This window comes from Hypanus sabinus, chromosome 3 (assembly GCF_030144855.1).
Source record: "Hypanus sabinus isolate sHypSab1 chromosome 3, sHypSab1.hap1, whole genome shotgun sequence".
Classification (NCBI taxonomy): Eukaryota; Metazoa; Chordata; class Chondrichthyes; order Myliobatiformes; family Dasyatidae; genus Hypanus; species Hypanus sabinus.
Window position 1 is genome coordinate 188,186,099 of NC_082708.1, and position 27,340 is coordinate 188,213,438.

At 45.2% G+C, this 27,340-nt stretch overlaps 1 protein-coding gene across 6 annotated transcripts in view; it reads right to left on the bottom strand.

The window, feature by feature from the left end:
* dysf (dysferlin, limb girdle muscular dystrophy 2B (autosomal recessive)) overlaps positions 1-27,340 on the bottom strand; it is a 400,698-nt gene that overhangs the window by 39,558 nt on the left and 333,800 nt on the right. For all 6 annotated transcript variants that reach the window (XM_059965797.1, XM_059965801.1, XM_059965798.1 and 3 more), the window contains 3 exons: positions 24,507-24,677; positions 21,067-21,209; positions 12,881-13,020 (listed from right to left, as the gene is read on the bottom strand). In XM_059965797.1, the coding sequence (XP_059821780.1) occupies positions 12,881-13,020; positions 21,067-21,209; positions 24,507-24,677 (454 nt within the window). The remainder of the gene's footprint in view (positions 1-12,880; positions 13,021-21,066; positions 21,210-24,506; positions 24,678-27,340) is intronic.

The window sequence follows — 27,340 nt, forward strand, 5'->3', positions numbered from 1 at the left end:
TCCAGGAACCTAATGCCTGCAGGCCACAGCCACAGAGCTAGCCACTGAGGCTGGTAAAGCTTTGTGTAGTATTGAGCTGAACACTGTTCCATCCTTTGTCCTTGGCCTTGACACATTAATCTTTTAATCTGAGTCAGCACTTAAATCGACTAATCTTTGGTCCATTTTTCACTCTCAGGCATGAGTTCTACCACCTCATTCCAGTATGAAGGATGAAAGGTGAAAGATTTAACTGGGACTTGAGGAGAAACCTTTCCCAAGAGGATTACAACCTTGCCGTGGTCTTGAGGCCCACGTGCCTCAATGAGAGTTCCGGGAGAAATATATTGAAGTCAGGGCTTTATGTTTTGGCTCTTGGTAGGGTCATCCATGCCAAACAGGTCAAAGGGTAGAGGTCAGACTAAGACTGGTCCACCGGTCCAGGTTTGGGAGTTCAGCTCAGGGCTGACAACCCTGACTGGTCAAACAAAACTGTTACGGAAACGGCAATGAAGAATCCTTCTGCATCTGAGTGTGACGGTATTCTTGAGTCTCCACCTGGGACTTGCATGACTGACGGTAGGGAAAACCGAGATGGATCTACTGGCACGATGAAGGAAGTCCTGAAACCCACAAGAGATAGAGGATCTTCATTGCGGACCTAAACGCCAGTGGCATAATGGGCAGTCAACAAGGAAGTTATTGGGGAGAAATTTCCATGCAGAGAGTAGTACGAATGTGAATTGAACTGCCAGAAGTAATTGGATTAGGTACAATAACAATATTCTAAAGATATTTGAATAAGTACATAATGGTTAAAGGTTAGAGGGATATGGGTCAAATGACCCCAGTTTGATAGTTATCTTGGTCAGCACAGACAAGCTAGGCCTAAGGGACTATTTCTATGCTGCACTAGTCTATCGCTCTGTCACCACAGAATTCCTCATCTCTGTCCAAGGCATTGCCAGACCACAAATGGAGTATTCTGGGAAGCTTTGGGTCCCTTATCTAAGAAAGGATGTGCTGGCATAAGAGAGGATGCAGAGGAGATTCACAAGAATGATCCCAGGAATGAAATGGTTGAGGTATGAGGAGCATTTGATGGCTCTCGGCTTGTACTCGTTGGAGTTTAGAAGAATGGGGTGGGGGGGGGGGGATTCTTATTGACACCTATAGAGTATTGAAAGAGCTAGATACAGTGGATGTGGAGAGGATGCTTCCTATTGAAGGAGAGTCTAGGACCAGATTGCACAGCCTCAGAAGAGAAGGATGTCGATTTAGAACAGAAGGTGAGGAAGAATTTCTTTAGCCAGAGGGTGGTGACTCTGTGGAAATCATTACCTTTGAAGGCTGTGGAGGCCAAATCACTGAGAGTATTTAAAGCTTAGGTTGATAAGTGCTTGGTTAGCCAGGGTGTCAAAGGTTACAGGAAGAGGCAGAAGAACAGGGCTGACAGAGTTAATACACAAACATGAGGAAATCTGCAGATGCTAGAAATCCGCTCAAAAAAAAGCGGCACACCTGAGGACTGGGAGAAATTCAGAGTCCAGCAGAGGAGGACAAAGGGCTTAATTAGGAAAGGGAAAAAAGATTATGAGAGAAAGCTGGCAGGGAACATAAAAACTGACTGTAAAAGCTTTTATAGATACGTGAAAAGAAAAAGATTAGTCAAGACAAATGTAGGTCCTTTACAGTCAGAAACAGGTGAATTGATCATAGGGAACAAAGACATGGCAGACCAATTGAATAACTACTTTGGTTCTGTCTTCACTAAGAAGGACATAAATAATCTTTATGTAGTAAAGATAGTAAGGAAGTAGTAAGGGACCGAGGGTCCAGAGAGATGGAGGAACTGAGGGAAATACATGTTAGTAGGGAAGTGGTGTTAGGTAAATTGAAGGGATTAAAGGCAGATAAATCCCCAGGGCCAGATGGTCTGCATCCCAGAGTGCTTAAGGAAGTAGCCCAAGAAATAGTGGATGCATTAGTGATAATTTTTCAAAACTCCTTAGATTCTGGATTAGTTCCTGAGGATTGGAGGGTGGCTAATGTAACCCCACTTTTTAAAAAAGGAGGGAGAGAGAAACCGGGGAATGTGTGTCTGACATCAGTGGTGGGGAAAATGCTAGAGTCGGTTATCAAAGATGTGATAACAGCACATTTGGAAAGCGGTGAAATCATTGGACAAAGTCAGCATGGATTTGTGAAAGGAAGATCATGTCTGACGAATCTTATGGAATTTTTTGAAGATGTAACTAGTAGAGTGGATAGGGGAGAGCCAGTGGATGTGGTATATTTAGGTTTTCAAAAGGCTTTTGACAAGGTCCCACACAGGAGATTAGTGTGCAAACTAAAAGCACATGGTATTGGGAGTATGGTATTAATGTGGATAGAGAATTGGTTGGCAGACAGGAAGAAAAGAGTGGGAGTAAACGGGACCTTTTCAGAATGACCGGCAGAGACTAGTGGGGTACCGCAAGGCTCAGTGCTGGGACCCCAGTTGTTTACAATATATCTTAATGATTTAGATGAGGGAATTAAATGCAGCATCTCCAAGTTTAACTATGACATGAAGCTGGGCGGCGGTGTTAGCTGTGAGGAGGATGCAAGGTGACTTGGATAGGTTAGGTGAGTGGGCAAATTCATGGCAGATGGAATTTAATGTGGATAAATGTGAGGTTATCCACTTTGGTTGCAAGAACAGGAAAACAGATTATTATCTGAACGGTGGCCGGTGGCAGGTACAGGGTTCTGAATTGGATGATCAGCCATGATCATACTGAATGGTGGTGCAGGCTCAAAGGGCCGAATGGCCTACTCCTGCACCTATTTTCTATGTTTCTATGTTTCAAAGAACCACACACCACACATAAAATGCTTGAGGAACTCAACAGACCAGGCAACATCTTGCAAAACAAATAAACAATCGTCGTTTTGTGCCAAGACTCTTCTTCAGTCGACCGTTTACTCTTTTTGGTAGACGCTGCCTGGTCTGCTGAGTTCCTCCAGCACTTGTGTATGTTAAGAGGGATAATAAATCAGCCGCAATGGAATGAGGGAGAACACAATAGGCTGAATGGCATAATTCCACACCTATGCCTCATCCTGAATGGTGGAGTGGAGTCAGGTCTTCACTAAAGGAGGCGTGTGGCACTCCTTCCCTCCACTAATCTCCCATGATCAGGGTCATGGGAGCGGGTGGTGGATGGCCGTATGAGCAGTTGGTGCATATCACAAGTCCTGGTTATCTGACCACTGATGCCAGGCAGACAATCTCTGAAGGGTATTGACAATGGCTGGGGTCACTCGTCTTGTAAAGACACTGCCCAGAAGAAGGTAATGGCAAACCACTTCTGTAGAAAAATTTTCCAAGGACAGCCATGATCGGACTCACTCTGCAGAAAGAACATGGCAGGATCAGAGGGAGTGCAAAAGATATTCACTAGGATGTTGCCTGGATTGGAGGGCTGTAGTTACAAGGAGAGATTCGATAGGGTGGGTTGACTTTCACTGGAACACAGAAGGCTGAGAACTCACCTCAGCAGATCTAGCAAGGCTTTGTACCACTCTAGTTGATCCCTATCACCGTGAATTCCAACCCATTCACAAATAAAGGCTAGATTCCATTAATCTTTTGAACACATTGCTCTTCTCTACATTCCCCGAGTATCATCACCTTGTTGTGAGAGGGTTGTGAGCTCCTGAGATCCTGGAGCTTAGCTCCTGGTAGGGTCACCCAAGGCGGTAAGGTCAAGGGGGAGGGTCCAGACAGAGCAATGCAACGGTAGAGCTGGCATGACAATGGCAGTGAAGGTGGAGCAAAGCTGGAGCAGCGAGCCTCCTCCAGTCGTCTTGCATTCTACACCACTGGACCCTGACCTTGATCTGTCAACAAGCAGGTAGTGGCTGCCGATGCATCAGCCTCTCCACACAGGCGTCCTCCATTAAGGGAATCAATTCACATCCTGGATATGTGAATCCTGGACCGTCTCTATGGTCACCTTTGGGCACACCGACAGACAACCTCTTTGGTGAGCATCATACTCAACTTGAGTGAACGCACAACGTCTTTGCCTAAAGCAAATTTTAGCCAGTTCTGGCCCGTTGCCAGGGTAATCACAAAAGTAACTGGCGAGGTTAAGGAACCTTTTATATAATAGAGCACTCAAAGGTGCCAGATTGTAATCAGAGAAGCAACAAGTTGACTTTGAGCCACGGTGGGATATGATGCCAGCTGGCCTGAAGGAACATCTCAGAGGAGCCGAGGGGTGGAGGGCTTAACAAGGGAGCTCCGGAGTGCAGCAAAGCACCTGGAAGATGAGGTGCTGCATCTGGGCCACACAAGCCTCTGGAGGGCTAGAGAGAGAAGGGGCAACCTTGGGCCTGGGGCTACCTGCAAATTCCATGCACAAGGAGTTACAGGTGCTCTCAGGTTCTGCAAGGAGGACAGGGATGGGGTTGAGGGAGTGGGGAAGAGGCTGAACCTCATTTGCCATATTGTCAACAGAGTTGAGGCCCTAATCTAAGTGTTGGAGAGGGACCAGAGGAGGTTCATGAGAATGATCCCGGGAATGAAAAGGTCAGTGTATGAGGAGTGGCTGATGGCTCTGGGTCTGTGCTTGCTGGAGCTTAACAAGTGAGGGGGGTTCTTACTAAAATCACTGGACCATCAGTCTCCTGAACGGGCATGGATAACTTCACTCATCACAACTCTGAACTGATTTCACACCCTGTGCACTCACTCTCAAGATCTCTATAACTCATGTTCTCCATATTATTTAACTATATATATATTTATTTATTTATTTATTATTTGCATGATTTGTCTTCTCATGCACATTGATCGTTGGTCAGTCTTTGTTTATGCATAGATATTTTCATAAATTCTATTGTATTCTTTTATTTTCCTGTGAATGCCCGCAAGGAAACGAATCTCAGGGTGTATATGGTGACATATATGTACTTGGGTAATAACTTTACTTTGATGTTGATGTTTGACCTAGCTAATATTGAAAGGCCTGGATAGAGTGGATGTTGAGAGGATGTTTCCAGTAGTGGGCAAGTTCAGAACCAGAGGACACAGACAGAGTGGATGTGGAGAGGATGTTTCCTATAGTGGGCGAGTCTAGGACCAGAGGACACAGATAGAGTGGATGTTGAGAGGATGTTTCCAGTAGTGGGCGAGTCTAGGACCAGAGGACACAGATAGAGTGGATGTTGAGAGGATGTTTCCAGTAGTGGGCAAGTCCAGAACCAGAGGGCAAAGTCTCAGAATAAAAGGGCATCCCTTCGGAACAGAAGCAAGGAGTTTCTTTAGCAAGAAGGTGGTGAATCATTGCTATAGACGGCCGTGGAGATCAAGTTGTTGGATATATTTAATGTGGAGCTTGACAGGTTCTTGATTAGCAAGGGCGTCAAAGGTTATGGGGAGAAGACAGGAGAATGAGGTTGAGATGATGGAATGACAGAGCAGACTTGATTGGCCAAATGGATTCAGAGGTAGAACAAGGTAAATCCCAGGTGCCAGGGTCTAGGATGTTTCAGATTGCATCCAAGATATCCTGCAGTGGGAAGGAGAACCGCCAGAGGTCATGGTACATATTGGTACCAACAACATAGGTAGGAAAAGGGAAGAGGTCCTGAAAAAAGACTACAGGGAGTTAGGAAGAAGTTGAGAAGCAGGACCGCCAAGGTAGTAATCTCGGGATTACTGCCTGTGTCACGTGAGAAGAGGAATAGAATGAGGTGGAGGATAAATGCGTGGCTGAGGGATTGGAGCGGGGGCAGGGATTCAGATTTCTGGATCATTTGGACCTCTCTTGGGGCAGGTGTGACCTGTACAAAAAGGACGGATTGCCCTTGAATCCCAGGGGAACGAATATATCTGGCGGGGAGGTTCGCTAAGGCTAATGGGGAGAGTTTAAACTAGAATTGTTGGAGGGTGGGAACTGAACTTAAGAGACTGGGGAAGAGGCGGTTAGTTCACAAATAGAGACAGTGTGTGAGGGAGGATAGGCAGGTGATAGAGAAGGAATGCGCTCAGACTGATGGTTTGAGATGTGTCTATTTTAATGTAAGGAGTATTGTGAACACAGCAGATGAGCTTAGAGCGTGGATCAGTACTTGGAGATATGATGTGGTGGCCATTACAGAGACTTGGATGGCTCTGGGACAGGAATGGTTACTTCAAGTGCCGGGTTTTAGATGTTTCAGAAAGGACAGGGAGGGAGGCAAGAGGTAGGGGCGTGGCACTGTTGATCAGAGATAGTCACGGCTGCAGAAAGGTGGACATCATGGAGGGATTGTCTACGGAGACTCTGTGGGTGGAGGTTAGGAACAGGAAGGGGTCAATAACTTTACTGGGTGTTTTTTTATAGGCCACCCAATAGTAACAGGGATATCAAAGAGCAGAAAGGGAGACAGACCCCGGAAAGGTGTAATAACAGAGTTGTTGTGATGGGAGATTTTACTTTCCCAAATATAGATTAACATCTCCCTAGAGCAAGCAGTTTAGATAGGGTGGAGTTTGTTAGGTGTGTTCAGGAAGGTTTCCTGATGCAATATGTAGGTAAGTCTACAAGAGGAGAGGCTGTACTTGATCTGGTATTGGGAAATGAACCTGGTCAGGTGTCAGATCTCTCAGTGGGAGAGCATTTTGAAGATAGTGATCATAATTCTATCTCCTTTACAATAGCATTGGAGAGAGATAGGAACAGACAAGTTAGAAAAGCGTTTAATTGGAGAAGGGGAATTATGAGGCTATCAGGTAGGAAATTGGAGGGTAAAATTGGAAACAGGTGTTCTCAGGAAAAAGTACGGAGAAATGTGGCAAATATTCAGGGGATATTTGTGTGGAGTTCTGTATAGGTATGTTCCAATGAGACAGGGAAGTTATGGTAGGTTACAGGAACTGTGCAGTACAAAGGCTGTACTAAATCTAGTCAAGAAGAAAAGCTTACAAAAGGTTCAGAGAGCTAGGTAATGTTAGAGATCTAGAAGATTATAAGGCTAACAGGAAGGAGTTTAAAAAGGAAATTAGGAGAGCCAGAAGGGGCCACGAGAAGGCCTTGGAGGGCAGGATTAAGGAAAACCCCAAGGCATTCTACAAGTATGTGAAGAGCAAGAGGATAAGACGTGAAAGAATAGGACCAATCAAGTGTGACAGTGGGAAAGTGTGTATGGAACCGACGGAAATAGCAGAGGTACTTAATGAATATTTTACTTCAGTATTCACTATGGAAAAGGATCTTGGTGATTGTAGCGATGACTTGCAGCAGACTGAGAAGCTTGAGTATGTAGATATTAAGAAAGAGGATGTGCTAGAGGTTTTGAAAAGCATCAAGTTGGATAATTCACACAAAATGCTGGTGGAACGCAGCAGGCCAGGCAGCATCTATGGGAAGAAGTACGGTCGAAGTTTCAGGCTGAGATCTTTCGTCAGGACTAACTGAAAGAAAAGATATTAAGAGAATTGAAACTGAGAGGGGGAGAGGGAAATCCAAAATGATAGGAGAAGACAGGAGGGGGAGGGATAAAGCTAAGAGCAGGCAAGTTAATTGGCAAAAGGGATATACAGCTAGAGAAGGGAAAGTATCATGGGACGGGAGGCCTAGGGAGAAAGAAAGGGGGAGGGGAGCACCAGAAGGAGATGGAGAGCAGGCAAGGAGTGATTATAAGGTGGGTAGAGAGAGAAAAAAAGAGGGGGGAAATAATTAATTAATTAATAGATTAAATAAATAAATAAATAAATAAATAAATAGATAGATAGATAGATAAATAGACAAATAAATAAATAGATAGATACATACATACATACATACATAGATAAATAGACAGGCAGATAAATAAATAAATAAATAAATAAATAAATGGATGGATGAATAAATGGATAAATAAGGGATGGGGTAAGAAGGGGAGGAGGGGCATTAATGGAAGTTAGAGAAATCAATGTTCATGCCATCAGGTTGGAAGCTACCGAGATGGAATATCAGGTGTTGTTCCTCCAACCTGAGTTTGGATTCATCTCGACAGTAGAGGAGACCATGGATAGACATATCAGAATGGGAATGGGACGTGGAATTAAAATGTGTGGCCACTGGGAGATCCTGCTTTCTCTGGCGGACCGAGCGTAGGTGTTCAGCGAAATGATCTAGAAGGCCGCAACGGACGCAGTCTACCACACCAGCCGACTCACAGGTGAAGTGTCACCTCAGCTATATATTGGTGAGAACCGACACAGATTTGGAGGCCTTTTCGCTGGGTATGATAGGGTCTTTTAAGAGACTTTTGGATAGGTACATGGAGCTTAGAGAAATAGAGGGCTGTGGGTAAACCTAGGTTTACACACCCCCAAACAACACGACTTTATCATTTCCTGTCAGAGCCACTTTACATACAGACACTTCTGTGCCTAGCATCACTATGGGCATACAATTAATGTATATAAATGTATATAAACTATCATATAATGTATAATGTATATAAACTATCATATATATTTATATTTATTGTGCTTTTTATTATTATTGTGTTCCTTATCTTGTGTTTTTTCCAGTGTTGCATTGGATCTCAAATAACAACTACGTCATTTTCCTTTACATTTGTATACTGGAAATGACATTAAATAATCCTGAATCTTGAAGAGGGCATGCCCTGGATGTAGAGGGTGCTTCATGATGGAATTCATGGAATGTACCATGAGACATAAGAACAGAAATAGGCCATTTGGCCCATCAAGTCTACTCTGCCATTCCACGATGGCTGATTTATTATCCCCCTCATTCTCATTCTCCTACATTCTCCATGTGACCATTGATACCCTGACTAATCAATGACCTATCAATCTCTGCTTTCAATATACTCATTGACTTGGCCTCCACAACCATCACTGGCACCAGTCTACCCACCATCAAGGACATAAATACAGAAAGGTGCAGGAAAAGGGCCAGTTACATCATGAATGATCCCACTCACCCTGCTCATGGACTTTGTCCATGAATTCCACAGATTCATCACCCTTTAGTTAAAGAAATACCCCCTCATCCCTCTCTGATCCTAGACTCACCCACCATAGGAATCATCTTCCCCAAATCCACTCTATCCAGACCTTTCAATATTCAATAGGTTTCAATGAGATCTGCGCTTATTCTTCTGAATTCCAGTGAATACAGACTCAGAGCCATCAAACGCCGCTCTTCATACAGTGATGACCTTTTATTCTCAGAATGTAACTTTGAGACTTCATAAGGCACTGGTGAGGCCACACTTGGAGTATTTTCAGCAGTTTTGAATCCCTTATCTTAGAAAGGATGTGCTGAAACTGGAGAGGGTTCAAAGGAGGTTCACGAAAATGATTCCAGGATTGAATAGCTTGTTATATGAAGAGCATTTGATGGCTCTGGGCCTTACTCACTAGAATCGAGAAGAATGAGGGGTGACCACATTGGACCTATAAAACGGTGAAAGGCCTTGATAAGAGTGGATGTAGAGAGGATGTTTCCTATGGTGGGAGAGGCTCAGACCAGAGGACACAACCTCAGAATGGAGGGGTATCATTTAGAATGGAGATGAGGAGGAATTTATTCAGCCGGAGAGTGGTGATCCTGTGGGACCCTTTGCAACAGGCAACTGTGGAGGCCAAGTCCTTATGTATATTTAAGGCAGAGTTTGACAGATTCTTTACTGGTCAGGGCATGAAAGGATACGGGGAGAAGGCAGGAGATTGGGTCTGAGAGGGAAACCGGATCGGCCATGATGAAATGGCAGAGCAGTCTCGATAGACCAAATGGCTTAATTCTGCTCCTATATCTTATAGTCTTATGGCCTTAGGGAATCATTCCTGTGAACTTTCTCTGGACCCTCTCCATTGCCAGACATCTTTCCTTAGGTAAGGGGCCCAAAAGCTTGAAGCTCAGATGAAAATGGGGAACTACGATATTGTTGGGATAACAGAGACATGGCTGCAAGGGGATCAGGCCTGGGAATTGAGTGTACCAGGGTATACGTGCTATCGTAGAGACAGAAATATGGGAAGAGGGGGTGGGGTGGCCCTGTTGGTGAGGAATGAGATTCAGTCCTTAGCAAGAGGTGACTTGGGAACAGGGGAAGTAGAGTCTGTGTGGATTGAGCTGAGGAACAGTAAGGGTAAAAAGACCCTAATGGGTGTTGTGTACAGGCCCCCAAACAGTAGCGTGGATATTGGGTACAAGTTGATTAGGCAGTTAACATTGGCATGTGCTAAAGGTAATGCAGTCGTAATGGGAGATTTCAACATGCAGGTGAACTGGGAGAATCAGGTAGGTGCTGGACCCCAGGATAGGGAGTTTGTGGAGTGTCTAAGGGCCAACCAGGAACGAGGCTATTTTGGACTTGGTGATGTGTAATGAACAGGAATTGATAAATGATCTTGAAGTAAAGGAGCCATTAGGAAGTAATGATCATAACATGATAAGTTTTTATCTACAATTTGAGAGGGATAAGGGCAGATCAGAGGTGTCAGTGTTGCAATTAAATAAAGGAGACTACGGAGCCATGAGGGAAGAGCTGGCCAAAGTTAAATGGGCGGATGCCCTGGCAGGAAAGACAGAGGATCAGCAGTGGCAGATATTCTTGGGCGTAATACAAAAGATGCAAAAGCAGTTCATTCCAATGAGAAGGAAGGATTCAAAGAGGGGGAAGGGGTCACAGTGGTTGACAAAGGAAGTCAGAGATTGCATAGCATTAAAGAAAAAGAAGTATGACAGGGCTAAGATGAGTGGGAATACAGATGATTGGGAAAGTTTTAAGGAACAGCAGATCTTAACTAAAAAAGCAATACGGAGAGAAAAAAAATCAGTTATGAGCTCAGTCTAGCCAGGAATATAAAAGGGGATAGCAAAAGCTTTTATAGCTATGTGAAGAGAAACAAGATAGTTAAGAACAATGTTGGCCCCTTGAAAAATGAATTGGGAGAAATTGTTATGGGAAACAGGGAAATGGCAACAGAATTTAATGCGTACTTTAGATCTGTCTTCACCAGGGAGGACACAAGCAATCTCCCAGATGTATGGAAGGGCCAGGGTCATAAGATATCAGAGGAATTGAGACAGATTGACATTAGGAAAGAAACTGTGATGAGTAGACTGGTAGGACTGAAGGCTAATAAATCCCCGGGTCCAGATGGTTTGCATCCGGGGGTTCTAAAAGAGGTGGCTCAGGAAATTGCGGATGCATTGGTAATCATTTTCCAATGTTCCTTAGATTCAGGATCAGTTCCTGAAGATTGGAGAGTGGCTAATGTTATCCCACTTTTCAAGAAGGGAGGGAAGGAGAAAATGGAGAACTATCGCCCTGTTAGCCTAACGTCAGTCGTGGGGAAGATGCTTGAGTCCATTATTAAGGACGAAATAGTGGCACATCTAGATGGCAGAAATAGGATTAGGCCGAGCCAGCATGGATTTACCAAGGGCAAATCATGCTTGACTAATCTGTTGGAGTTTTTTGGATGTTAAACGAGGGTAAGCCAGTGGATGTTGTGTACCTAGATTTTCAGAAGGCATTCGATAAGGTGCCACATAGGAGATTGGTGAGTAAAATCAGAGCTCATGGCATTGGGGGCAGGGTTTCAACATGGATAGAAAACTGGTTGGCAGATAGAAAGCAAAGGGTAGCAGTGAATGGGTGTTTCTCAGACTGGCTGGAGGTGACTAGTGGGGTACCAGAGGGCTCTGTATTTGGGACCACAGCTCTTTACGATTTATGTCAACGATTTAGATGAGGGCATTGAAAACTATATCAGCAAGTTTGCTGACTATACTAAACTGGGTGGCAGTGTGACATGTGAAGAGGACATTAGGAGAATCCAGGGAGACAGATAGGCTGGGTGAGTGGGCAGATACTTGGCAGATGTCATTCAATGTGAATAAATGTGAAGTTATCCACTTTGGAAGCAGGAACAAGAGGGCAGAGTATTGCCTGAACGGTGTAGAGTTAGGTAAGGGAGAAATGCAAAGAGACCTAGGAGTCCTAGTTCACCAGTCAATGAAGATGAATGAGCAAGTGCAACAGGCAGTGAAGAGGGCAAATGGAATGTTGGTCTTTGTTACAAGGGGAATTGAGTACAAGAGCAAGGATGTCCTTTTACATTTGTACAAGGCCCTGGTGAGACCACACCTGGAATATTGTGTACAGTTTTGGTCTCCAAGTTTAAGGAAGGACATTCTGGCAATTGAGGAAGTGCAGCATAGATTCACTAGGTTGATTCCTGGGATGGCAGGGCTGTCTTACGCAGAGAGATTGGAGAGATTGGGCTTGTACACGCTGGAATTGAGGAGATTGAGAGGGGATTTGATTGAAACGTTTAAGATAATTAAAGGATTTGATAGGATTGAGGCAGGAAATATGTTCCAGATGTTGGGAGAGTCCAGTACCAGAGGGCATGGATTGAGAATAAGAGGTCAGTTATTTAAAACAGAGTTGAGGAAGAGCTTCTTCTCCCAGAGAGTTGTGGAGGTGTGGAATGCACTGCCTCAGAAGACGGTGGAGGCCAATTCTCTGGATGCTTTCAAGAAGGAGCTAGATAGATATCTGATGGATAGGGGAATCAAGGGATATGGGGACAAGGCAGGGACTGGGTATTGATAGTGAATAATCAGCCATGATCTCAGAATGGCGGTGCAGACTCGAGGGGCCGAATGGTCTACTTCTGCACCTATTGTCTATTGTCTAAAACTGTTCACAATACTCCAAGAGCAGTCTGGCCAATGCCTTATAAAGCCTCAGCATGGTAAAGTGTGACAGCTACAGAGAAAGTAGCTCTGAAAGCAGGCAGACAATAAGGTCATGAGGGAGAATGTGAGGTTGAGACTCCATCTTAAAACACCTGGCTGCCTAAATCCGCTGAACTGCAGAACCCAAGCCTTACCTGCTCGATATTGGGCTGCAGCGGGCTGTAAAGTGACCTGGTTTCCACGTGCTCTGGAACCAGTCCTTGCTTACGCAGCACATTTAGCGCCAGCCTCTCAGTGGGCGGTCCGAGGTGGACGTTTAAGGTCACTCCGTCCTCTGCAAGGGGAAAGAACAATCAATACAGTGCCCATGAGACCGGTTGCTCTCTGGGAAAGGGAGGGGCTGGGGAGGAGACTGCTGGGACTATTGGTACATCAGAACATAGAACAATACAGAGTTCAGGTCCTGAGGCCCTACTTCAAGATCAATCCAACCCTTCCCTCCTACATAGCCCTTCATATTTCTGTCATCCATGTATCCAATAAACTGGAATACTACCAGACTAGACATTACCAGGCATCATCCCTGAAAAAAATGGCAGAGTTTGTCATTGAAACATCAGCTATAATTGACACTTTTCCCAGCTGGAAGCCTGAGAAGAGTTTATTTGTCATAAATGCTGAGAAAGCACTAGATCTTTTTTTCATCCATATGCCTATCTAAGAGCTTCATAAACATTCCTAGTGTATCTGCCTCTACCTTCACCCCTGGCAGTGTGTTTCACGCACCCGCCACCCTGTGTGTAAAAAACTTACATCTGACATCCCCTTTACTTTCCTCCAATCATCTTAAAATTATGCCGTCTCGTATTAGCCATTTCCATCCTGGCTGCCCACTCTATCAATATCTCTTCTCATCTTGTACACCTCAATCAAGTCATCTCTCAAATTCCTTCATTCCAAAGAGAAAAGCCCTAGCTCGCTCAACCTATCCTCATAATCCATGCTCTCTAATCCAGGCAGCATCCTGGTAAATCTTTTCTGCACTATCTCTAAAGTTTTCATGTCCATCCTATATGATGCCACCAGAACTGAAGGCAGAACTGGGACATGAGAAAGAATTCTGTAAACTCCACACAGACAGTGCCAGAAGTGAGGTTGAAGCAGGGACTCTGGGAACATGTGGCAGCACGATAAGGCTAACATCTTCCCTCAGGCTGTGAGATGAACGAATATCCTGCCACCACCAAGGTCTCATCACCAGGGGAGTTCCATATACTGACTGCATGGAAAAGTTGCCCCTTGTGCTCCTCAGCTTAAACCTATGTCGTCCAGTCTTAGACACCCCTACCCTGGGCAAAATGACTGTCGCTATCTGTGTCAATTGTGATTGTGTAAACCTACATCATCATTGCATGGTACAGAAGCTGCAAGGTATCAGGCCACAGGAGCCTACAGAAGATAGTAAAAACTGCCAAGTAGATCATTGGGATCTCCCTTCCTCTAGTTGTGACATTTACTGGGAGCATAAGGAGCCCAAAACATTGTTGAGGATCTCTACCACCCATCCCACAATCTCTTTGACCCACTACCATCAGGACAGAGGTACAGGAGCATCAGGACTAGGACTGTCAGACTGGGTAACAGCTTCTTCCCTCAGGCTAATGTCACCACCAAGGTCTCATCACTGAGACAGTGAGCTGTTTACTGCTTATCTGTGCTGCGCACTACAACATTTTGAATCATATTTTATTAACTTACTTGTGTTAATATTTTATGTGTTGTGCGTGATATATGATGTGTGGGCTCACTTTGGTCTGGAGGAACATTGTTTCATTTGGTTGTATATACATACAGTCAGATGACAATAAACCTGAAAATGACTTGGTTCTTATTTCTCTCAGCTCAAATCCTTGGGACCAGTTTCCTCTGAGATTGTGTGATCTCAAAGTATTATATCTCAATGCATAGAGTATAAGAAATAAGGTGAATGATCTTGTTGCACTTTTACAGAATATCAGGTATGCTGTTATGGCTGTCACTGAATCATGGCTTGTATTTGGGAGCTGAAGGTCCAAGGTTAGATATTGTATTGCACGTACAGGAAGGTAGGTGGAGGGGGTGGCTTAGCCCTGCTGGTATATCAGTAGAAAGATGTGACATTAGATCAGAAGATGTTGAACCCTTGTGGGTTGAGTTAAGAAACTGCAAGGGTAAAAGAACCCTGATGGCAGTTATATATAGGCTTCCCAACAGTAGATGGGATGTGGACCATAAACTACAAAGGGAAATAGAAAAGGCATGTCAAGAGGGTAATGTTATGATTGTCATGGGAGATTTTAACAATGGGAAAATCAGGTTGCTAATGGATCTCTAGAGAATGAGTTTGTTGAATGCCTATGAGGTGGCTTTTTAGAACAGTTTGTCATTGAGCCAACTAGGGGATCAGCTATACTGGATTGGGTGTAATGTAATGAACCGGAGGTCATTAGGGAGCTTAAGGTAAAAGAACCCTTAGGAGGCAGTGATCACAATATGATTGTGTTCAATGTAAAATTTAATAGGGAGAAAGTAAAGTCCGACATAGCAGTATTTCAGTGGAGTAAAGGAAATTACAGTGGTATGAGAGAGGAGTTGGCCAGAGTAAATTGGAAGGGTGTGCCAAAAGGGATGACAGCAGAGCAGCAATAACGTGAGTTTCTAGAAAAAAAAGAAAAAGGAAGGTGCAGTATAGATGAATTCCAAAAACAAAGAAATACTCAAATGGTGAAATAGTGGCTGACAAGGGAAGTCAAAGCTAATGTAAAAGCATAAGAGAGGGAATACAAAAAAGCAAAAATTAGTGGTGAGACATAGGATTGGGAAGCTTTAAAAAACCTACAGAAAGCAACTAAAAAGATCATTAGGAGGGAAAATATGAAAAATGAAAGCAAGTTAGCAAGCAGTATCAAAGTGGATGTTAAAAGTGTTTTCAAGTATGTAAAATATAAAAGAGAGATGAGAATGGATATAGATATGGAAGCCGGAGAAATAACAATGGGGTCCAAGGAGACGGCAGATGAACTAAACGAATACTCTGCATCAGTCTTCACTGTGGAAGACACTAGCAGTGAGCCAGGTGTTGCAGTGTGTGAATGAAGAGAAGTGAGTGCAGTTACTATTACAAGGGAGAAGGTGCTCAAAAAGCTAAAAGACCTAAAGGTACATAAGTCACCCGGACCAGAGGAACTGCACCCTAGGGTTCTGAAAGAGGTAGCGGTGTCATTGGTAATGATCTTTCAGAAATCATTAGACTCCAGCATGGTGCCAAAGGACTGGAAAATTGCAAATGTCACTCCTTAAGAAAGGAGGAAAGTTTTAGAGATGAAATATTAAACCAGTTAGCCTGACCTCAGTGGTCGGGAATATGTTGGGAGTCAATTGTTAAGGTTGAGGTTATGGAGTAGTTGGTGACATTGGACATGAAAGGACAAAGTCAGCATAGTTTCCTTCAGGGAAAATCTTGCCTGATGAACCTGTTGGAATTCTTTGAGGAAATTACAAGTAGGGTAGATAAAGGGAATGCAGAGGATGGTGTGTGTTTGGATTTTCAGAAGGCCTTTGACAAGGTGCCACACACAAGGCTGCTTACCAAGTTAAGAGCCCATGGTATTACAGGAAAGTTACTAACATGGTTAGAGCATTGGCTGAGTGGTAGGAGGCAGTGAGTGGGAAGAAAAGGATCCTTTTCTGTTTGGCTGCCAGTGACTAGTGGTGTTCCACAGGGGTTGGTGTTGGGACCACTACTTTTTGTGCTGTATATTTATGATTTAGATGATGGAATAGGTGGCTTTGTTGCCAAGTTTTCAGATGATATGAAGATTGGTGGAGGGGCAGGTAGTGTCGAGGAAACAGGTAGGATGCAGAAGGACTTAGACAGATTACGAGAATGGGCAAGAAAGTGGCAAATGAAATACAATATTGGAAAATGCATTGACATGCACTTTGGTAGTAGAAATAAATGTGCGGACTGTTTTCTAAATGGGGAGAAAATCCAAAAATCTGAGATGCAAAGGGACTTGGGGAGTCCTTGTTCAGAACCCCCTAAAGGTTAACTTGCAGGGGGGGGTTGGCAATGATGAAAGCAAATGCAACATTAACATTAATTTCGGTTTTAGGCCTCTCATCTAAGAAAAGATGTGCTGGCGTTGGAGGGGGTCCAGAGGAGGTTTACAAGGATGATTCCAGGAATGAAAGGGTTACCATACGAGGAATCTTTTGATGGCTCTGGGTCTGTACTCGCTGGAGTTTAGAAGGATGAGGTGGGATTCACTGGAATATTGAAAAGCCTAGACAATGTCGATGGTGGGGAAGTCTCAGACAAGAGCCCACAGCGTAGAGGGTGTCCATTTAAAACAGAGATGTGGAGAAACTTCTTAAGCCAAATGGTGGTGAACTTGTGGAATTTGTTGCCACAGGCAGCTGTTGAGGCCAGATTGTTGGGTGTATTTAAGGCAGAGATTGATAGGTTCTTGAATGGCCGGTTACGGGAAGGCCAGGAAGTGAGGCTGAGAAGAGAATAAAAAGGATCAGTCATGATTGAGTGGCAGAGCAGACGATGGGCCAAAGGGCCTAATGGAGATTCCATCATGAGGGGAACAGACAAGAGATTCTGCCAGCCGGACAAGGATACCCGAAAGGTGCGTTACCTCCCTGGTGCAAGCGTACAAGATATCTCGGATCGGGTCCAGAGTGTTCTCAGAAGAGAGGGCGAGCAACCAGAAGTCTTGGTACATGTTGGTATCAATGACATAGACAGAAAAAGAGAGGAGGTCCTGAAGGAAGATTACTGGGAGCTAGGAAGAAAATTGAAAAGCTGGGCCTCCAGAGGAGATTTTTTAATCCTCTCAGGATTACTGCCTGAGCCACGTGCTAATGATTGTAAGAGTAGCAGAATTAAGCAGATGAACGTGTGGCTAAGTAACTGGTGCAGGGGGCAGGGCTTCAAATTCTTAGATCACTGGGATCTATTTTGGGGAAGGCATGACTTATACAGAAACGATGGGTTACACCTGAACTCAAAGGGTAGCAATATCCTGGCGGGATTGTTTAATATGGCTGTTATGGAGGTTTAAACTGAGTTGGCAAGGGGAAGGAAACCAGGGTGTTAGGGTCGAGGAAGAAGAAAATAGAAAAAAGTCAAGGAAATCCTGCTGTTCAGGAGGATTTAAACTAATGTGTCAGGGGGATGGGAACAAGTGCAGAGAGACAGAGGGGTGTAAAATGAGGGTAGAAGCAAAAAGTTATAAGGTGAAAAGTAAAAGTGGCAGGCAGGCAAATCCAGGGCAAAAAGCAAAAAGAGCCACTTTTCAACATAATTGTATAAGGGCTAAGAGTGTTGTATTGTAAAAACAAGCCTGAAGGCTTTGTGTGTCAATGCGAGGAGCATTCGTAACAAGGTGAATGAATTGAATGTGCAGATAGTTATTAATGAATATGATATATTTGGGATCACAGAGACATGGCTCCAGAGTGACCAAGGATGGGAGCTCAACATCCAGGGATATTCAATATTCAGCAGGGATAGACAGGAAAGAAAAGGAGGTGGGGTAGCATTGCTGGTTAGAGAGGAGATTAACGCAATAGAAAGGAAGGACATTAGCCTGGGGGATGTGGAATCGATATGGGTAGAGCTGCACAACTCTAAGGGGCAGAAAAGGCTGGTGGGAGTTGTGTACAGGCCACCTAACAGTAGTAGTGAGGTTGGGGATGGCATTAAACAGGAAATTAGAAATGCATGCAATAAAGGAACAGCAGTTATAATTGGTGACTTCAATCTGCATATAAATTGGGTGAACCAAATTGGTAAGGGTGCTGAGGAAGAGGATTTCTTGGAATGTATGCGAGATGGTTTCCTGAACCAACATGTCGAGGAACCAATTAGAGAGCAGGTCATTCTAGACTGGGTATTGAGCAATGAGGAAGGGTTAGTTAGCAAACTTGTCGTGCGAGACCCCTTGGGTAAGAGTGACCATAATATGGTGGAATTCTTCATTAAGATGGAGAGTGACATAGTTAATTCAGAAACAAAGGTTCTGAACTTAAAGAAGGGTAATTTTGAAGGTATGAGATGTGAATTAGCTAAGATAGACTGGCAAATTATACTTAAAGCGTTGAAGGTGGATATGCAATGGCAAGCATTTAAAGATCGCATGGATGAACTACAACAATTGTTCATCCCAGTTTGGCAAAAGAATAAACCAGGGAAGGTAGTGCACCCGTGGTTGACTAGGGAAATGAGGGATAGTATTAATTCCAAAGAAGAAACATACAAGTTAGCAAGAAAAAGTGGCACACCTGAGGACTGGGAGAAATTCAGAGTCCAGCAGAGGAGGACAAAGGGCTTAATTAGGAAAGGGAAAAAAGATTATGAGAGAAAGCTGGCAGGGAACATAAAAACTGACTGTAAAAGCTTTTATAGATATGTGAAAGGAAAAAGATTGGTTAAGACAAATGTAGGTCCCTTACAGTCAGAAACAGGTGAATTGATCATGGGGAACAAGGACATGGCAGACCAACTGAATAACTACTTTGGTTCTGTCTTCACTAAGGAGGACATAAATAATCTTCCGGAAATAGTAGGGGACCGAGGGTCTAGTGAGATGGAGGAACTGAGGGAAATACATGTTAGAAGGGAAGTGGTGTTAGGTAAATTGAAGGGATTAAAGGCAGATAAATCCCCAGGGCCAGATGGTCTGCATCCCAGAGTGCTTAAAGAAGTAGCCCAAGAAACAGTGGATGCATTAGTGATAATTTTTCAAAACTCTTTAGATTCTGGATTAGTTCCTGAGGATTGGAGGGTGGCTAATATAACCCCACTTTTTAAAAAAGGAGGGAGAGAGAAACTGGGCTATTATAGACCGGTTAGTCTGACATTGGTGGTGGGGAAAATGCTAGAGTCAGTTATCAAAGATGTGATAACAGCACATTTGGAAAGCGATGAAATCATCGGACAAAGTCAGCATGGATTTGTGAAAGGAAAATCATGTCTGACGAATCTTATAGAATTTTTTGAGGATGTATCTAGTAGAGTGGATAAGGGAGAGCCTGTGGATGTGGTATATTTAGATTTTCAAAAGGCTTTTGACAAGGTCCCACACAGGAGATTAGTGTGCAAACTTACAGCACATGGTATTGGGGGTATGATATTGATGTGGATAGAGAATTGGTTGGCAAACAGGAAGCAAAGAGTGGGAATAAACGAGACCTTTTCAGATTGGCAGGCAGTGACTAGTGGGGTACTGCAAGGCTCAGTGCTGGGACCCCAGTTGTTTACAATATATATTAATGATTTAGATGAGGGAATTAAATGCAGCATCTGCAAGTTGCGGATGACACGAAGCTGGGCGGCGGTGTTAGCTGTGTGGAGGATGCTAAGAGGATGCAGGGTGACTTGGATAGGTTAGGTGAGTGGGCAAATTAATGGCAGATGCAATTTAATGTGGATAAATGTGAGGTTATCCACCTTGGTTGCAAGAACAGGAAAACAGATTATTATCTTAACGGTGGCCGATTAGGAAAAGGGGAAATGCAACGAGACCTGGGTGTCATTGTACACCAGTCATTGAAGGTGGGCGTACAAGTACAGCAGGCAGAGAAAAAGGCAAATGGTATGTTGGCATTCATAGCAAAAGGATTTGAGGACAGGAGCAGGGAGGTTCTACTGCAGTTGTACAAGGCCTTGGTGAGACTACACCTAGAGTATTGTGTGCAGTTTTGGTCCCCTGATCTGAGGAAAGACATTCTTGCCATAGAGGGAGTACAGAGAAGGTTCACCAGATTGACTCCTGGGATGGCAGGACTTCCATATGAAGAAAGACTGGATCAACTGGGCTTACACTCGTTGGAATTTAAAAGATTGAGGGGGGATCTTATTGAAACGTATGAAATTCTAAAGGGATTGGACAGGCTAGATGCAGGAAGATTGTTTCTGATGTTGGGGAAGTCCAAAACGAGGGGTCACAGCTTAAGGATAAAGGGGAAGCCTTTTAGGACCGAGATGAGGAGAAACTTCTTCACACAGAGAGTGGTGAATCTGTGGAATTCTCAGCCACAGGAAACAGTTGAGGCCAGTTCATTGGCTATATTTAAGAGGGAGTTAGATATGGCCCTTGTGGCTAAAGGGATTAGGGGGTATGGAGAGAAAGCAGGTACAGGGTTCTGAGCTGGATGATCAGCCATGATCATACTGAATAGTGGTGCAGGCTCGAAGGGCTGAATGACCTTTTCCTGCACCTATTTTCTGTGTTTCTATGTTTGTAATTCTGCTCCTATGTCTTATGGTCTTATATCGCAAAATGCCCAGAGTCAGAGATTGAACAGCAATAAGAGTACTTATACACACCGAACTCCGAGAGATGAAACTCCTGCCCTCTGAACAAGATCTTGTCATCCCTGTACACAGGGAGTCTGTCACCATGTCTCTGTGCGTAGATGTGCAGGCACTGTGTCGGTGTGAGCTGGTCTCGCCATCGGTTGGGTCCAGATCTGAAGGAAAAGCAGATAAATTGGGATGAAGTCCAGTTAAATGTAGAACACAGAACAGTACAGCATGGGGCAGACCATTCACTGCACGTTGTTGGGCTGATCAATGTCCTCTTCCTGAATATCATCCCTATCCCTCCATTCTTTATGTATAGCACAGGCCCTTCGACCCACAATGCTGTGCCACCGTCTGTCTAAAAGCCTCTTAAACTCCACCAAACTGGCTGATTCCATGACTAGCCCTGGTAAGCCATTTCAGGTACCTCCCACTCTCTGCATAAAAAAACTTGCCCCTCAAATCGCCTATAAGCTCCCCTCTTCCTAACCTTAAAATCATGCCTCTTGGTGTTTGAGAACTCTGGTGAAAAGAGTCTGGTTGTCAACCCTACCTGTACCTCTCATAATAATAAAAAAACTATGACAGGTCTCTCTTCAGCCTCCGGCACCCCAGAACATCAAGCACTGAACAGCGTGTACAGACCCTTCAGCCCACAATGTTGTGCCGACCTTTAAATCTACTCAAGATGAATCTAGCCCTTCCTTCCTCCATAGCCCTCCATTTGCCTATCTAAGAGTCCCTTGCCGTGGCAAGCGCTGGTAGTGACTGAACCCAGGTGCGGAGGACTGACAGACTCTCACATAGGGATGGAAACCAGGGGTTTTACATAGTACATTGGAATTCCAACACAGCACTGGCGGCAAGACCAAACGACACCATGAGACAAACCATTGTCTACACGATAACCCACGATGAGTGCATTTCGGGAGTCTGTTTTAAGTAATCACAGAATGCAGAAGACCTGGGTGAGTCACAATTGACAAGATTAAACATAAAGCAGAAGGGTTTAACAACTCTCCTTGAGACAGCAATTACAAGTGCTCAAGAAACCGAGAAGCCTAATGCTTCATGACAAGATACAGAGGCCCACGGGACTCGTGACAGTTTGTAATAGAGCTGCCTACTCCACCACCCCGGCAGGGCTTTCCATTGAGCCACCACTCACTGGTTAAAAAAACGCATCTCCAATGTTGCCCCTCTGATCAGCCCTCAAATTGTAAAAGGTATGTGGACACGAACATGGCTAGAACCCAAGATATCACAGCATAGTACAGGCCCTTCGGCCCACAATGCTGTGTGGTCTCAGTACCTAAGGAGGGCCAACTAAATGTCTTCAATGACTACCATCCAGTGGACCTGACCTCACACTACATAAGACCCTAGGGAGGCTCGTCTTAGCTCATCTCCAACCCCTGGTCAGATCAGCCCTCAATCCCCTCCAGTTTGCCCACCAGGAGCACATTGGAGTTGACGATGCTGTCATCTACCTGCTGAACAGAGCCCACTCCCGTTGGATAAGCAGGGCGGAACCGAGAGGATCATGTTCTTTGATTGCTCGCGCCTTCAATACCACACAGCCCTCACTGCTGAGGAAAAGTTGCATTCAGTGCAGGCTGGCACTTCCATTCGATCCTGGACAATGGATTACCTGACTGGCAGACCACAGTTTGTGCTGCTTCAGGGCTGAGTGTCAGACTTAGTTATGAGCAACACTGGGGCCTCATAGGCTCCCTTCCTGTTTATGCTGTATATTTCGGACTTTAGATACAACACTGAGTCATGTCATCTGCAGGAATTCTCTGATGACTCAGCAATAGTTGGGTGTATAAAGGGAGGACGGGAGGATGAACACAGGGCCCTGGTGGAGGACTTTGTCAAATGGTGAAAGGTGAATCATTTGCAGCCCAACACCAATAAAACAAAGGAGATGGTGATGGACTTTAGGAAGACTGAGCCTGCACTGCTCCCCGTTACTGTCAATGGTGAGGACGTGGACGTGGATGTGGATGTGGTGAGGACCTACAAGTACCTGGGGGGGCACCTGGATGACAGATTTGACTGCAGCACCACCACAGAGGCTGTGTACAAGGAGGGCCAGAGTCACTCAACTTCCTAAGGAGACTGAGGCTTTTTGGAGTATACAAGCCTTTCCTTCATATGTTCTACCAGACTGTTTTTGCCAGTACAATCTTCTGTGCGGTGGTGTGCTGGGGCAATGGCATCAACACGGGTGATGCCAACAGGCTCAATAAACTGATTAGAAAGGCTGCCTCTGTTACAGGAGTCAAACTAGACACACTAGAGGTTGTGATAGAACAAAGGACCCAATGGAAAATGCTGGCAATTCTGGACAATGTTTCTCACCCTTTGTGTGCCTCCTTGGTAAGAGAAGCACTTTTACTGATAGTCTAAGACAACTGCACTGCTCCAAAGAGTGCTATATCAGGTCATTCTTACCCTCAGCCATTAGGCTCTATGATTCAAGCTGGAGTAAGAGAAGTGATGACCCTGGTTCCTATTAGACTGTTGAGGTAACTTATTTTTTACTCTTTTTTACTTCTCTTCTAATAGTTGTATATCTGTGCACTTGTAATGCTACTGTGACACTGTAATTTCCTTCAGGATCAATAAAACATCTATCTCAAGCTACCCTAAGATCAATCTAACCCTTCCCTCCCACGTATAGACCACCATTTTTCTATCATATATGTGCCTAAGAGCCCCTAAATGTCCTTTATACTTCTACCTTTAGCACCAGCCCTAGTGTTGTATTCCAATCACCCACTGTTTAAAAAGACTATCTCTGATATCCTCCCCATGCTTTTGTCCAATCACCTTAAAATTAAGTCCCTTCCTATTAACAATTTCCACCCTGGGAAAAAGCCTCTTATCATCTTGTAGACCTCTATCAAGTCATCTCTCATTTCCCTTCGCTCCAAGATGAAAACTGTAGCAATGGGAGAGAAAGGATTTTAGGAGAGGGTGGGAAATCTATTGGAAGAAAGGATTTTCGGTGATGATGGGAAAGCTGTGGAAAGAAAGGATTCTTGGGGAAATGGGATAGCTGTGGGAACGGAGAACGGATTCTAGCAGAGGATAGGAAAGCTGTGGGAAGAAAGGATTCTTGGGGAAATGGGATAGCTGTGGGAACGGAGAACGGATTCTAGCAGAGGATAGGAAAGCTGTGGGAAGAAAGGATTCTTGGGGAAATGGGATAGCTGTGGGAACGGAGAACGGATTCTAGCAGAGGATAGGAAAGCTGTGGGAAGAAAGGATTCTTGGGGAAATGGGATAGCTGTGGGAACGGAGAACGGATTCTAGCAGAGGATAGGAAAGCTGTGGGAAGAAAGGATTCTTGGGGAAATGGGATAGCTGTGGGAATGGAGAACGGATTCTAGGAGCGGATGGGAAAGTTGTGGAACTTGGAGAGAAGAACTCATGGACAGCAAGAGGCAACGCACATGGAGTAAGTCTGGGGCAGGCCACAGCAGGCACCATATTGCGACAGGAGGCGATTCTCCAAGTCGATGACAGTCTCCCCAATCTTCTCATCCTTTGACAGGAGGTCATAGTCGTACAAGGTGACCTTCAGATCCTTCTCAATGGGCAGGATCCCTGTTAGCTCATACACCCTGGAAAACATAACAGGGATGTTAGACACAAGGAGAGCCAGAATCATCATCAAACAGCATAACCCTGGGGCAGTGTGGAAGGAGATTCACTGTGTATCTTAACTATGTCCTGGGAGTGTGAAGGGACAGTGTAGAGGGAGCTTCACTCTGTGTCTGACCCTGGGTGTGTGTGATGGGACAGTGTGGAGGGAGCTTCACTCTGTGTCTGACCCTGGGAGTGTGTGATGGGACAGTGTAGAGGGAGTTTCACTCTGTGTCTGACCCTGGGAGTGTGTGATGGGACAGTGTAGAGGGAGCTTCACTCTGTCTGACTCCGGGAGTGTGTGATGGGACAGTGTGGAGGGAGCTTCACTCTGTGTCTGACTCCGGGTGTGTGTGATGGGACAGTGTGGGGGGAGCTTCACTCTGTGTCTGACCCCGGGAGTGTGTGATGGGACAGTGTAGAGGGAGCTTCACTCTGTGTCTGACTCCGGGAGTGTGTGATGGGACTGTGTGGAGGGAGCTTCACTCTGTGTCTGACTCCGGGAGTTTGCGATGGGACAGTGTGGAGGGAGCTTCACTCTGTGTCTGACTCCGGGAGTGTGTGATGGGACAGTGTAGAGGGAGATTCACTCTGTGTCTGATCCTGGGAGTGTGTGATGGGACGGTGTGGAGGGAGATTCACTCTGTGTCTGATCCTGGGAGTGCGTGATGGGACAGTGGGGAGGAAGCTTCACTCTGTGTCTGACTCCGGGAGTGTGTGATGGGACGGTGTGGAGAGAGCTTCACTCTGTGTCTGACTCCAGGAGTTTGCGATGGGACAGTGTAGAGGGAGATTCACTCTGTGTCTGATCCTGGGAGTGAGTGATGGGACAGTGGGGAGGAAGCTTCACTCTGTGTCTGACTCCAGGAGTGTGTGATGGGACAGTGTGGAGGGAGATTCACTCTGTGTCTGACCCCGGGAGTGTGTGATGGGACAGTGTGGAGGGAGATTCACTCTGTGTCTGATCCTGGGAGTGTGTGATGGGACAGTGTAGAGGGAGCTTCACTCTGTGTCTGACCCTGGGAGTGTGTGATGGGACTGTGTGGAGGGAGCTTCACTCTGTGTCTGACCCCGGGAGTGTGTGATGGGACGGTGTGGAGGGAGCTTCACTCTGTGTCTGACCCTGGGAGTGTGTGATGGGACAGTGTAGAGGGAGCTTCACTCTGTGTCTGACCCTGGGAGTGTGTGATGGGACAGTGTGGAGGGAGATTCACTCTGTGTCTGATCCTGGGAGTGTGTGATGGGACGGTGTGGAGGGAGATTCACTCTGTGTCTGATCCTGGGAGTGCGTGATGGGACAATGGGGAGGAAGCTTCACTCTGTGTCTGACCCCAGCTGTCCCTGCCCTGGGAGATTACGTTTTGACACTGGCATCCATGAATGGAACAATACAGTAATAATTGCCCCACCTTGTTGGGAATAACATTTCAAAATGAAATTCTGCTTTTTGTTTAACAAATGAATCGTGCAGATAAAATAAATATATCCTTGAAACCTTGCTAATAATTATATAAGCCTGTTGCTGCCTCATTGGTTTGAGGGTTTTCAAAGCCGAGACTCTCGGGTCAGTGGTGTGAGCCAGCTTGCGAGTGTGTGATTGTTTAAGTTGGCAAGAGGTGGACAGTGTATGGAGCAGCCAAAGGATAGGGAACACCTTGCCAAGGGTACATCCCACGTGTGGGAGGCACCTCACTCACTGAATCTTAAACACTCTTAAAATTCAAATAAGGGCCACTGCCAGATACAGGGCCCAGGGGACAGGAGTCACGAGCACACAACTCTTGGTTCTGCAGGCTGTTCTTGGCCTAGCAATTCCTTACAGTTGTCATACCCAGGGTGTGTGGGTGGGGGGCAGTGGGGATAAACTCCCACTACCTACCTATTTAATGCTCCCAAAGGTCTGCTTCACAAATAGCTTTTGATACCAAGTCCAGCACCTGGCCTTCACATGTGGCTTAGCTACTAAGTTTAATGGAACTGTTTCTACAGAGAGGAGAAGGGGCAAAGGGGGGTTACTGGTGCCTTAAAACCAGTCACTTCGGGCAGATGGGGCTTGTCAGCTGTGGTTGGTAGCTCATCTAGGAGAAAGAAAATTCTTATCTCAAACCTCTGCTGCCTTGCAGCTCATGGGGAAGTCTTTGGGAGTAAACCCTGAGGAAACATTTGGTGCTGGAGTCCCTAAGGCATTGAGCTCAACGTTGACTAACAACTCCTGCGATGTTGTGGGTGCCAGTCTCTGCCGTTCCTTTGGATTAATCAACCGTGTAGTGAGGGGGAGCATGCTGCAGGGGAACAGCTTGCTGTCCATATCATACTGCACCGGCTTGCATACGGACTTCCTTTAACAACATAGACAGCTAGGATGCAGCATCCATCGTCAACCCCAACCAACAGAGGGTCTTTTTGCTGGCCTGGTGAACTCACAGCTTGGGTTGAATCCGCTCCACCATCTCGATGATCCTAGTTGATCTTCTCCCTGGTTGGGCATGAACCCCCTTACAAAACAGGTCCACGTGTCAGGCTCCCACTGGGCCAGAAGGATGTGAATTCAGTTTGTTTCATACTTTCTTACCAGGGCAGCCCAGTTAACACACCGCTGTTATGGTCCAACACTGCCCAACTACAGCCCTGTGAACAATTA